The sequence below is a fragment of the Filicampus tigris genome, chromosome 7 (genome assembly GCF_054856515.1).
Source record: "Filicampus tigris isolate MCC_2025a chromosome 7, RoL_Ftig_1.0, whole genome shotgun sequence".
NCBI classification, from domain to species: domain Eukaryota; kingdom Metazoa; phylum Chordata; class Actinopteri; order Syngnathiformes; family Syngnathidae; genus Filicampus; species Filicampus tigris.
In genome coordinates, this window is record NC_141223.1 from 23,259,115 (window position 1) to 23,273,352 (window position 14,238).

At 41.3% G+C, this 14,238-nt stretch overlaps 2 protein-coding genes across 2 annotated transcripts in view; one reads left to right on the forward strand and one right to left on the reverse strand.

Moving 5' to 3' along the window:
• Positions 1 to 3,193, forward strand: part of LOC147145204 (tyrosine-protein kinase receptor UFO-like) — a 35,633-nt gene extending 32,440 nt beyond the window's left edge. The window contains exon 20 of the mRNA XM_086036113.1: positions 281 to 3,193. Coding sequence (XP_085892239.1) covers positions 281 to 737 — 457 coding nt within the window. The 3' untranslated portion in view covers positions 738 to 3,193. The remainder of the gene's footprint in view (positions 1 to 280) is intronic.
• Positions 2,296 to 11,659, reverse strand: LOC147145205 (galectin-4-like). The gene is made up of 11 exons (XM_086036114.1): positions 11,415 to 11,659; positions 10,686 to 10,774; positions 8,930 to 9,134; positions 8,743 to 8,856; positions 7,220 to 7,276; positions 6,499 to 6,534; positions 6,342 to 6,368; positions 6,191 to 6,220; positions 5,781 to 5,869; positions 4,686 to 4,851; positions 2,296 to 3,386 (listed from the first exon to the last, which is right to left on the reverse strand). Exons 1-11 carry the CDS (start codon positions 11,457 to 11,459, stop codon positions 3,240 to 3,242), a joined length of 1,005 nt encoding a protein of 334 aa, XP_085892240.1. The 5' UTR covers positions 11,460 to 11,659; the 3' UTR covers positions 2,296 to 3,239.
• Positions 11,660 to 14,238: the final 2,579 nt, after the last annotated feature.

Here is a 14,238-nt window from a genome sequence, read left to right on the forward strand (position 1 = left end):
TGAGTGCTAGATTGTCGAGATACATTTTTGGGCTAGTCTGGCTATTTTCTGCCTTCAGAGTGGGGCTGCGCAATAATCGACTTTAATCGTGGTCGCGATTTTGGCTACCACCATTAAATGTAGCTGATCTTTGGCAAGATAGAATAACAGCTGAACGCTACTCCATGTTTGCTTTGTTGATATTCGTTATTTTGGAGGAGATCAATTCATGATGTGGACAACTTGAAACATTCTGCGACTCAATGTTGGACTAATAACCACCATTCCTCCACTTCCTCAGCTATGCTCTGATGTTCTCCTGCTGGCTGCTGAGCCCCAAAGATCGTCCACCCTTTGAGTCGCTTCGCTGTGAGCTGGAAAAAGCCCTCGACGACCTGCCCGATGCCCAGGACCCGGACGAGATCCTTTACGTCAACATGGAGGATTCCTCCATGGAACTGGGAGCCGTCGGCGGCTGCGACCCCCTCGGGAGTTCCTCTCCTCTGGGCCTGAAGGGCCTGGAGGTGACCACGGCGGAGGTGCACCAACCCAACCGCTACGTGCTGTGTCCCCAGCACGACAGCGGCCGAGCCCTGGCTGACTCCATGGAGAGTCTGGACGCTCCCTCGCCTTTCTCGGCCGCCACGCTGCCTCTGCGCTATTCCCGACATTCCACACCCGACGTCACCCGGGCGTCCACGCCTGCCACGGAGCTGCTGGATGAGCGCGAGTTGACCCATAAGGTCGCTTGGCAGTGATGAGCACAAGTGGACTGGACCGTACCCACCAAGTCAGGAACCTCCTGATATTGATATTGTGTGCCTTTGCAAGCAGAGTTTGCACACAGACGCCCCCCCCCCCCCCCCCCCCCACACACACACACATAAAAGCATTCCAGTATATTCCACCAATGAAAAGAATGTATCTCCAATTTTTTTTTTTTTACATTTTTAGCCAAACCACACCAAAAATTATGCCAGGATATACAGTATAGTTGGTGTCTAGCCTAAGATTGGTTATACGTTTTTTGTTTCATTTTCCACATACACTTACCTGAAAGTATTCCAGGATTCACGCCAATGACAAGTATGTATCTCCCAAATTTTTCATTTTCATCCAAAACACAACACAAATTAATAACTGACAAAACGCTTGACAAAGACATGGCATGATATACTTCCTGTCTAACCTAAAGCATGATTCTCCTGAATAGTTTTTGTTGTTTTTATCCAACGCGACAAAAACAAAAAAATCCCCAAATTTGGTGATAGTTTTTCCATTTTTCGGACACACAAAAACCTAACGGCATTCCCAGATATAATCACTGTGCATTGATTGACAAGCACACATCACAAAATTTGCATAATTTTACATTTCTACAAAACAAGTCATATAAATATATATATATATATATTTTTTTGCATTTATCCAAAACAACTAAGTCGCAAAATGTGGTGATAACATTGTTTTCCCTGTTTGCACATAGACGGTACACACACACACTGTCCAATAAAATACATGTGTCTCCACAAATTCAGATTTTCTTGTTGGTTCACTTCAAAAAATAATAGCTCACAAAATTTGGCAATACATGCTTTTCATTGGATGGTGATAAAATGAAGCAAAACTAGTTTCCTCGTGTTCCATTCTTCTTCCCAAAAGTGGCGCATTGTGGTTGTGGAAAATTTGGCATGTAAACGTAAGGAGCCGCGGTGCCATGGCAACTCATGCGGGTGAGGAAACTCCCTCCACTGACTGATGATCTCCTCCCAAAATGGGAGAAATGGGAAAATAACACTGTCAGGACCCCTTTAAGCCTTTGCTTCACAAAGGTACCAAACAGTCCAAGGTCCGAATATTCTGAGGCGGACTTAAAAAGAAAAAAAAAAGCACATCATTGACTTTCTTTTGTACGCTGTTTTTCTACTTTTCCAACTTTGCACTAATGTCTTTTATATCAATGTGTACGTTTGTCTGTAGTATGTATACAATTTTTGTGTGAACTCCATGTGATGGACGAGACTTAGAATTTTTTTTTTCTTCAAAATTTCAAGATGTCTGTTACGAGCAGCCAAAAAAACACTTCACCAGCTGCCATCATCAATGCACTTATTTGACATGATATACGTATGATGTACTGTAAATGTTACCCACCATGTCCAGCTTCAGGTACTATTACGCTCTTTACCCTCACTAGTAAGACAATTCAACGCACAAGTAGAACAACTGCTTTACTAAAACGTTTTTTCACCCACTATATCACTTTTGGCCTGCAAGTTCACAATTAAACCCTACAAGTAAACTACTATGTTGCACTACAAACACTATTTGGCCCAACTAGTAGTTTCATGCACTATAGTAGCTTCTTGGACCCTCCCAATAGCACCAAAATGTACCCTAGTACTTTTGCCTCACTAGTAACATAGTTTTCCTACAAGTTAAAAATCTAAAACTTGGAAAATATCACATCATATCAAGTGGTGGGGGTAAAAAAGTTGCATAGTTGTTCTACTGGTGCATTGGAAATCAAGGATATCGAATGTCTTTCTATAATTGACTGAATTCCAGCCTGAACGAGGTACTTGAAAAGGTACTAATGGGAGCTCCCGAGGTGGATTGTAATTTTTTTTGAAAGGTGAACTCAAGGAAAACATTTTCTTATCATTAATCCAATCGTTTAACATCCATTTCAGGGGACTTCCATTTTGCCATTATAGCGCCCCCTGTTTTTGAAATTGCCGCCAAAGTACCCTCGGGCTCACCAGTACACATCACGGCTCACCTGATTTCTGGGTTTGGCCACATGACTTGGCAATACGAGCACGTAGCCACGTTGATGTCAGTCGACAGCAGAGGGCACTCTGGACAAAATGGCAATGCCCTTAGATGGATGAAAATGGACTAATCTGCTAAATTGTTATTCCACAAGGGCAATGATAATAGCAATATTGTGTTTCCGCTAATGGGGGCACAAACAATGTTAGTCTTGAGTTTCCCCTTAAAAAGTGGTACTCTGCAGTGTTGCCTTTATAAGCGTTTTTCCCCCCAATGTTGAATGTACAGTAAATATTCATCTTTCCATAATAAGATGAATTCAGGAAGTGCCTTCCCCGGGCCCGTCCACACTTTGACTGAAAACAAATGCCTTTATTTGTCATGCTTTGATAAAGGATCTCCAGTATTTTGTACAAAGAAAATAAATCTTTTGTTCTGATGTTGCTTGCCGTGGCGGTATCGCATTCAGAACACTTGGCGTGCTTTCAGAAATGGATGTAGGAAATCTGCACGTCGCCCGCCACCTCCAGCTTGTCGATCTCGTTGATGGCACGCGTGCGGTGAGTGAAATCGAACAGTGGCTGCCCGTTGATGAACACCTTGAAGCGGTCGCTGCCACAGCGGATGGACATCTTGAAAATAGGCAAAAACAGTCACTGTTATTTTGTGTAGAAAGCAGTGACGTGTGGGATGTGGGCGTTTAGTGGAGACTTAAGATATACTACCGGACTATCGGGGAGAAAAAAAACAAACACGCAATACCGCAAACATCTCGTCCATTGTTCGCGGTCCTGGTATTTTGCAGATTTTTCTCATTTCTATAGCACGTGGGTTTAATTCCACGATCATCCGCTATATGGCGGCACGGATTGGGAACAAGAAGTTTTGTTTTGTTTTTTTTCGCAGGGGGCGGGGGTGTTCAATAAGTACTGTATTTTAGCACAGCCTAGTTTGTGTTGAAAATTTAATGTAAAATGCTGTATTCCTGCTTTTCACGCCTACAGCAAGTGACTGCTCAAGGTTAATTTCATCATATCATATAAACTTTTGATACATTGCACTCACCAATGTTTGTTTTTTCTAAACAAAATGCACCCTCCCTATGCTAGCTTAGTTGGACGTAGTCAAAGATAGTGAATTGTTGGCAAACAAATGCTTTACCACATTGGAAACAAGGTTAGTATATAGTTAAAACTAATTAAACAACTAAAAACTAATACTGAAAAATAAGTTTTGTTAGTGAATGAAATAAAAACAAAGATGCTTTTTAAAAAAATAAAAACTAACTGAAACTTTATCTTGTGTTTTTTAAAACGAACGAATTTTCATCTTTGTCAATGCATATGCACGAGCCTTCGGGTTCATTTTAAATGTACTTATTTCGGTGTTGCTGCATATACTTACAGAAGAAGGAAGTCGTTTGAGAATTGTAGTTTGCCTTACTTGATTACAAAATACTTAGTGACCTTTTTTTTCTCTTGCACTTGACAAATACTCTATATTTTGAAAATAAATAAAATAAAAACTACTTACTAAAAATGTGACATTACCCAGAGCCCCCAAAAGGTCAAACAGAAATCTTATTGGTTAAGATCAGTTAAAAGACCCCAAAACAGCAATTTCAACTGTGTGCGCATGACGCCAGCAATCATGATTCTGGTGGCCATGGGTAGGTTTCATTTATATAGCAACACATCAACGTTGAAATCTGATTGGACAATAAAAAATTAACCCACAAATGACTGAAAGCTGCGTAGCCAGGACGAGCTATGAAGGGAAGATAGAATAACTTAAAGGAAATGAATACCATATCATCTAAGTTGTAAGTGGTCTTAAAATTATTCCCAAATGTTTCTGTTGATCTATCTAGCGACTAGCAATGACTCGCAAACCCCCAGTAACCCAGGGACCCCATTTTGATCAAAACTCACATCAAAGTACTGGCCCTCCTTGAAGGGGTTGGCACTGAGCTGGCGTTCCTCTTGGCCCCAGTGGCCACCCATCATGCTGTTGCGCACCACCAAGCCATCCTTCACGCGCGGGTTCATGTGGAAGGCGATGTCCCCAGATCTGCTCGCCAGGAAGTTTATGCTGAACCTAAACAAATAACGTCCGGTGAGCACCGTTGCTACAGACCAGCTGCATGGATAGCGACAATCCGGCCCATTTCTCCATCCATTTATTTTCTACAGCGCTTACCCTCATTTGGGTGACAGGTGAGCTGTAGAAAATCACAGGTGACTCTATGGGCTCTATTTTTGTAACCGGAGTAAATCCTGCACGGCGCGTAGCATATTAGATATATATTAAGCGGATTAGGAAATTTCGCAGATGACTGCAGGCTGGTGGATCTGCGAGAGGGAGTGGTTGCAGCTGACTTCAATCACGGCCAATCCAAGCGGCTTCTTTCATTCCTTTTTAGGCACGCAGTTGAAATGGCATAAGCGCTCAAGCGTGTGCACCCAGTGGGTTTTTAGAAAATATAATACAATGATTCAGGGGCGTCGATGCCCACTTTATGAATGAAGTACGTCACGTTAGGCGAGCTGTCTGCCCTGCACCCGGTTAGAGCTGGTACGAGTAGGCATAAGGTTTAGATCAACTTTCTGCCACCAAATTTTCCCTCCGCCCGGCGCATCTCCAAGACACCGCATCCTGGAGGCGCTGCTGTGGAGATTTCTCCATTGACCCACCGGGCAGGGACCCACTTCACCGAAGCCGTCTTCCTGCGATTGATTTGATTGACTCTCACTTTATTTTAACTAACATTGTATAGCATCATAATATGCGTTAAATGTTGCCCATTCGACATCCATTGCAGCCTGATCATCCTGAAACGGGGATTACCCCTTACGTGGTCCCTTCTCAAGATTTCTCGTTTTTCCCTAGATGTGTTTTTTTCTTTTTTTCAGTTTTTCCTTGCCTCCCTAGGGGCTAAGATCAGGGATGTCGTTAATATTTGTCAACTGTGGGCACGTGAAGCCTTTTCTTGTGATTAAGGGCTATATAAATAAATTTGACTTGACCTGTTTGCCCGGTTGGGCACCATGCCCCGGATGATGACGGTCCTCTTGGAGAACATTCCTCCTGGGATCATGCCCGAGTACGGGATCGGCTGCGGGTGAAGGGAACAGACAACATCACATGATGGACTGCAAGCAAACTGGCAATTGCCACCATTTATTTGGATACTTCAATGGTGATTTTGTTTTCGGGGGGAGGCAGCCTGAACTGGAAGAATATTTGTTGCCTTTTAAAATACACAAATCAAGGTTGATTTTGATGAAAGATGATTGATGTACAGTGCTGGGGAAAAAAAATGAAGAAGCCACTGGACAATTATCACTCTTTCTGTTTTTTTCTGACAAAAACAGCACAAACAGCCTTATAAACAATCATTACTACAGGCCTACTTTTGTTTATAATAAGTACTTACAGGGTTGTAGATCGGTTGGCCGCCCATGCTCTGCAGTAAAATTAACACAAGACAAAATCATCATAATCAAAAAAATAAATAAATACATCAATAAATACAAAAATAAATTAATAATAACAATAATGTGACACGTGTACTCATGTCTCCTCACCGGAAGGTTTGATCCTGGGAATCCACTCTGACAGAAAAAAAGGACACAATTTATTGAGGAGGTGTACGTAATGAAGTGGCCAGTGCGTGTACAGTATGTACACATGCACGCGTGTCTGGCAATCGAATTATTGACAAATAGTGAAATAGATGCGTACCCCCATATTTCCTCCCATGCCTCCAGGATAGCCACCCTGCTAGGAAGAAAATGAATAATCAAAATTGATGTCACATTTTGAGGTCCAGGGACACCTTGCAGGGTAACCCCTAGATAATCCCCATAGCTCCTAAACAGAAGTACCTTGTGTCCCCCTAATTTTCACTGGAATTTAAAAGTTAACTATTTTAAGAATAAATAAATAACTGTTACGATAACAAATTCCCATTCCCATTAGCTTGCAGGTACCCAATTTGAGAATCATTACACTAATAACTAGGACCCAACCAAAATTGATTTTTTTGAGGCTGGTGCCGATTCAGATATTTGGCACAATAAATGTACGATATGCGATTAATTAGAAGAATTATATAATGAATAAAATAACTTATTTTTTAGTCCGTTACAGTATATGAATTACAGGCAGAACCTTTTACAACACTTTGTCCTTCAGCATTTGTTTTAAATAACAACAGAGAAAAAATAGGGGAAAAAATGGCAGATTTTTGATGGTTTGAATGTTATCTTTCTCTTGTGTTTGAATGCATTAATGTTTGAATGCATTAATGTGTAAAATAAAAATAATGGACAAAAAATACAAAATGCTAAATCTTCCACCTTCACAATCTCCTTGATACCCTCCCTATGGGGAACACGTGTTTCATGACTCAATTCATTTTTTAAGTGTTTAACTATATGAGTAATAAATGAAAAAGGCTCACTGGGCCTGTGCCACATCCTGGTCTTCCTCCCGTACCACCTCCTGGGCATCCTCCCGACTGTTGATGCATGTGGGAAAACCACAAATTTACTTTCACAGAATCGTTTTTGTACAAAGCCATGGATATGACAATGGGGGTAAATCATTTTAATTGAAGTAACGCCACAATATAGATCCAATGTGTGCACAAAAGTCTCATTTGAGGCCACAAAAAGCTATATTGCGCTCACAAAATACTAATGACAAATATTAATTTAATTCCTGGAGAATTAGGTAAGCAAATGGAGCGCACCTCCACTTGAAGAGGAAGGTAGAGGACATCAGTTATTGCAGTTTCAAGCAAAGGTGCGCTCCATTCGCTAACCCAGACACCCAACTTTTTTATTGGAACCATGTTAACGCCACAAATGTTACACTACTATTGTTGTCACAATTACAAGTGTTTTTCCTGTCATGTCTAGGGCTCAGTTGTCATTTTGCACCATATTGAAGTGAAAGTCAATAATGATGCCAAATCAAGAAAGATAACGCACCCCCATACCACCTCCTGGATATCCTCCCTGCTGCTGCTGCATGTGGGAAAAGTTAACATTTCAAAGACACTTCACGCCAAGGCAGTGAAAAACAACAATAGTAAGAAACAAAAGTAATGCACTTGCAAAATGGACTTACCCCCATTCCGCCACCCATGCCGCCACCCTAAAAAACACCACAGTCTGGTTAAATGGCATCTGTGCCTCCTTTAGTCCTGACTTTGAATGCCACACTGGTGCTTTTAAGTGCAACATGCTACCCATGCAAATGTTATTGTCCAGTTTGACTGTAATTAGAGATGGGCAGGTAAGGAGCCAATGCTGGCCTTACATCAAAATATTGGGTAACAATACTTAAAGGGGGAGTCAACCCAAATATATTTTTTTTCAAAAATACGTTCTATGCAGACCCGCTAGTTAAAACAAGGCATTCTGACAAATATTGCATTTGTGGAATAAAAGTTAAACCACTCGTTTTTAGCCATCTCTGGGGGCGGCCATTTTGTCACTTCTGTCGACTGAAAACGACATCACAAATGCTCATGACTCAGGTCATGACCAATCACAGCTCACCTGTTTTCTGAAGCTGAGCCATGATTGGTCGTCCTCTGAGCCCTGAACATCTGTTGGGGTTGATTTTGCTGCTTAATTCATATTCCAGAAACACAATATTAATCAGAATGCCGTGTTTCAACTAGTGGGCCTGCATAGAACATATTCTTGAGAAAAATATGTTTGGGTTGACTTTTCCTTTAAGGCAAAAAAAATAATAAATAAATGGACAGTAGTTGGCGCCACATTGCAGTGGTTGGACACATCATTGAATCATTATCTGTCATTATGTTAATTGATATGTGATGTCTTTGATGCGGTATCAATACTCAGTATCGTTACCATACCATGAATACTCGTACTGGTAACAGTCTCAAAGAAAGTGTTATCTAATATCTGCCTGTAATTCTGCCTAGCAACAAACAGAAATTTGTCTCACCCCAATGACGTTAATCGTCTGTATGGAAACGTCTCCCCCAATCTGCATGCCGCACACTCTCGTCAAAGGGAGGCGATGCTTGAAGGTGTAAAAGTCCTTCCCGTTGATTTTGAACTGTCGAGACAATTAAAGTCAAAGGTCACGCCGCTTTCGCGCCTGCAAACACACCGACCGAATCCGCTCGGACCTGGTAGTCCTGCACAGAGCACACGACGACCATCTCGAAGGCCTTGCCCTTGCTGAAGGGCATGTCGCGGATCTTCTCCTCCGCATCCCAGGTGGCGTTCTGGCGGGTGTTGAAGATCACCTTGTCCCGGCCGTCGAAGCGCGGGTTGAAATGGAGGGCGATGTCGCTGGCCTCAGACGTTCCGCACAGCAGGTTGACAAAGAACCTGATCGACACCGTTTAGCGTGAATTACAGAAGCCAGGTATGCCACAATTTTTCCACTGAGGGTGGCAAACAGGAACATTGAAGCAAGGAGGGAGGGGGCGGGGGTGCCACATAATCCTAAATTCATGAAATATGGTCAAATACATAAATAAATAAATCAAAGTGCTTTACGTTAACATATACTAAGAAGCTGACTATACAGTATTTAAAGGGGAGGCAAAAAGTCTAAATCTCAATTTGATGTAATGGGAGACAAAGCAACAAATTATTTGTGTTATTGAAGTATATGAAAATGAAATTAAAATAATTTATCATATCTTACACGGCACTGAAAATGACATCACAACTGCTCACAACCATCAATCACGGCTGACCTGTTTTCTGAGTCTGAGCCGTGATTGGTGGTTGTGAGCAGTTGTGATGTCATTTTCAGTCGACAGAAGACAAAATGGCCGCCCCCAGAGATGGCTAAAAACGAGTGCATTTTGCTGCGTAATATATATTCCACAAACGCAAAATTAATCAGAATGCCGTGTCTCAACTAGTGGACCTGCTGGGAACACATTCTCGAAAAAAATATGTTTGGGTTGACTTCCGTTTTAAACAAAATGTGTGACAAACTTTTATTTAAAAAAACAACAACATTTTTTGAGGTCCTCAACATAACGGTTTCACATCATTGCCATTCATATTTCAAAAATATTCAGCTCAATCACTTCACCCTGGGAACAATTTTCAAAATTTCCACCAATATATTGCACATTTTTCACCAATATTATTCCATATCATTCAGTGTCATTCCATATCTTTCAATATTATTCCATCTCTTTCGATATCATCCCATTTCTTTCCACATTTTCCACCAACATAATTTTCACCAAAATCATTCCATATCTTTCAATATCATTCCACATTTTTCATCAACATCTTGCATATCATTCCAGATAATCCAATATCAATCCTACACCACTGAATATATTCCACGCTTTTCACCAACATATTGCCCATTTCCATCAACATCATTCTACATCGTTCAATTGCATTCCATAACATTCAATATCATTCCATTTCATTCACAACGATTCCTTTTTTTTGTCCATTCCATTCCAGATCTCACATGCAATTTCTCCCAAAATCTGCAGTGGGTTGCAAAAGACTTTGGACACCCGTGCCATAAGCAAACAGTGAGGGTTGGGCCTCCCTGAAAACATGACTTTGCTTTGCTGTTTGCTCTGCCTGCTAATGGCCATGCACTCTTTGTGATATGTGATAAAAGCTCCTTGGATTTCCTTCAACAGAAAGAAAAGAAAAAAAAGCCGCACCCAGTCCCAAGTGTGATAACCCAAAGGGTTAACCCTTTGCAGTTCCACCTGGCAGTTTTACCTGAACGAAAGGTGCACCAACGTAAATTTGATGCTATATTTGAACCATTCGTAGTATCGGCATAGTTTTGGTCTCTTTTTTCAGATAACACTTTGAATTTTTTTCCTCAACTGTCAGAATCTCTTCAAGTGCTACTGGCACAGGTGGAATTGCAAAGGGCTACCTCACCTGGTCATTTTGTCCGGAACCGCCCCCTGGATGTAGATGGACGCTCCCTCCCTCAGACCTCCGTAGATGGGCCCCAAATACGGAATGGTCTGTACAGGGGTTGAAGATAAACAAATAAGCAACTTTTACAAATAATCTATTTTGTTCATCTTGAATACAAAAAAATCAGACCAACTTTTTGAGAGGGGATAAACAACTGAGCTTGCATACCCTATTATAACAAATTTTCAAATTTGTGTCAAATGGGAGGCAGTACACGTACATACATTTTCCACCATTTTAAGTTCCACCGATTAACCCCAAATAAAGCTCAGATGTTCTATTTGGCTATTCCTTGCTTTTGTCTGCTTTCTAACAGAAGTCTTACATTTTGTGCTAACACTGACTGCTATTTTGAACTTCTCATTAAATAAATATCATGAGCAACAGCAAGACTGGAAGAGTCACAGAAAGGCCAAGAAGTGGACATCCTTGGGTATTTTCACGGATCAAACTCCTGTTGTGAATTTTACCGTTCAGAGACGAGCAAGTTGAGCAAAAAGTACCGAAACATTCAACATGATTCAGAAGTTTTGAGACGTCAAGTTAAGTTGACCTGCAAAGGTTAGGGTGCATTTAAGTTTAACATTCCTTCATTTTTGTGAGTGTTGTAATTCCAAAACAGCGAAGTCAGAGAGTGTTAAAAAAAAACCCAAAACAAAGCAATAGAGGATGAAGAGGTATACTCACAGGGCCGTAGACGGGCTGGTAACCAGGAGGAGCGACGAAGGACATGGCAGCGGTCGCTGAGATGTGCGAGCAGGTGGGCAAGCAGGACGTCACAGTTTTTATAGGGACCGGCCCGCAAGGCAGGGGCAGTGAATGTACGCTATTTACTTTAGAGCAGGGCTGGGCAAACGTTTATGCCGGAGGGCCACATCTGATTTTGAAAGCAAGCTCATTCATAGATAAGAAAAGAAAACGTGGATCTAAAATATCATAGTTTATTTTGCTACGTTCACTTTGATGAAATCTCGCTATTTGCGGAAAATCTGCGAGAAATTCACACAAAGCACTTTTTTTACACACAATTTTTTTTTAATCAGCCAATAGGAGAATTTGCAAATGCTGAACCGCAGATGTGCTGGCTTCATCATATCACATAAACAACTAATATAATGATATTCATTTACATATTTTTATTCTACTTTAGTGTTTTTCATCATGGACTGTTTTTTTCTTAATAAATGACTGATCTTTACTCTTCATTTAATATCATAATTAGCCATCCATCCATTATCCATACCGCTTCTCCTCACAAGGGTCGTGGGCGTGCTGGAGCCTATCCCAACAGTAGGCGGGGGACAACCTGAATTGGTTGCCAGCCAAGCGCAGGGCACACAGAGACAAACAAACATTGGCACTCACAATCACACCGAGGGGCAATTTAGACAGTCCAGTCAGCTCACCATGCATGTTTTTGGAATGTGGGAGGAAACCGGAGCACCCGGAGAAAACCTACGCAGGCACGGGGAGAACATGCAAACTCCACACAGGGAGGCCGGAGCCGGGATCGAACCCACGAGCTCTGAACTGTGAGGCGGACGTGCTAACCAGTCAATCACCGTGCCGCCTAAGCCAATTATGTAATATCATGTTTAAAATCAATAGATTTAAGGGAAAAAAAGATGAGAATTCTCGATTATAAAAAAACTCTCCCCTGACCCCCAAAGGAAAAAATAACAAGAACTATTTTGTAAACAATTTAAAAAAAAAGAATGAAATGTTTTCTAAATTTCAGTCCTTCATTAAACATTTATCAATTTACTATTCATTCTTTAGTTTTTGTATATTAATTAAAAAAAGTGTCCTGTAATATTTGTTGCATTAAATTGGCCACTTTTTTGTTGTTGCTGTTTTAGTTTACCAAATGTGGTGTTTATATTTTTGTATCTCAGACAGTTTCTGTCGGTCCAGCGGAAATACGTCATCAAGTCCGGCTTGATTAAAATGTATTGATTATGAATTAATTTACATTGATAATGTAAATACTCTATGGGCTGGAGTAAAGGACAGAGCAGGATATATACTTTGGAGGCACGAGATGCCCATTAATCTTTTACCCAGCAGAGGAGTGGGAACGTGGAACTACATATTGTGTGCGCACGTGTGTTGGTGTGTGTGTGTGAACTATAAAATGCCATAAAAAAATAATGGTTCTTTCTCGAGTCGGAATGTGGCCCACCCAAGACAAACACAAAAGCTCTTATCTAGCTATCGTGTACACTTCCATATCGGTGCACACTTGTGTTCCATCCAAGTTTTACCTCCAGCTGATGTTTGACTTCGATAAAAGTCGGCAGAAATCATGAACGTGCGACACAGAATCAATTGCGGCGAAGTAATTTTACAAGCATTTTGCAAATGATATTTTCCAGAAAGTCAAAGGTGGCAAAAGTACTTCAATCGAAGTACAGATACCCTAAAATGTACTTCAAGCAGAAGTCAACCAGAACATTTTTTTTTCAAGAATATGTTCCCAGCAGGCCCAGTAGTTGAAACACGGCATTCTGATTCATTTTGCGTTTGTGGAATATAAGTTAAGCAGCAAAATGCACTCGTTTTTAGCCATCTCTGGGGGCGGCCATGTTGTCTTCTGTCGACTGAAAATGACATCACAACTGCTCACAACGACCAACCACGGCTGACCTGTTTTCTGAATCTGAGCCTTGATTGGTCGTTGTGAGCAGTTGTGATGTCATTTTCAGTCGACAGAAGACAAAATGGCCGCCCCCAGAGATGGCTAAAAACGAGTGGATTAAAACTTATTCCACAAATGCAATATTTATCAGAATGCCCTGTTTCAACTAGTGGGTTTGCATAGAACATTCATTCATTCATTATCCATACCGCTTATCCTCACAAGGGTCGCGGGCGTGCTGGAGCCGATCCCAGCTGTCTTTGGGCAGTAGGCGGGGGACACCCTGAATTGGTTGCCAGCCAATCGCAGGACACACAGAGACGAACATCCGCACTCACAATCACACCTAGGGGCAATTTAGACAGTCCAATCAACTTACCATGCATGTTTTTGGAATGTGGGAGGAAACCGGAGTGCCCGGAGAAAACCCACGCAGGCACGGGGAGAACATGCAAACTCCACACAGGGAGGCCGGAGCCGGGATCGAACCCACGACCTCTGAACTGTGAGGCGGACGTGCTAACCAGTCGACCACCGTGCTGCCTGCATAGAACATATTCTTGAAAAAAAATGTTTGCGTTGACTTTCAAGAACAAAGGTCAACATTTTCTGTCATTCACACATAATGCCCATTTCAATAACTTGGCATAATGGAAAAAAGTTTTTCAAAAATAAAAAAACAATTCTATTAACTGATACTATTAAAACAAGATGTTCCTTTGTATCTTTGCTAACATTGATAACTGATTAACTAAACTTGCTAAATAAGCTAATGATAACTTCTTCTGTATTGTATGTATGTATGTTTTCAGAGCAGACAAGATATTTTTTCATTCTTGCCACACAACATTCTTACATCCGACAACGTCAAAA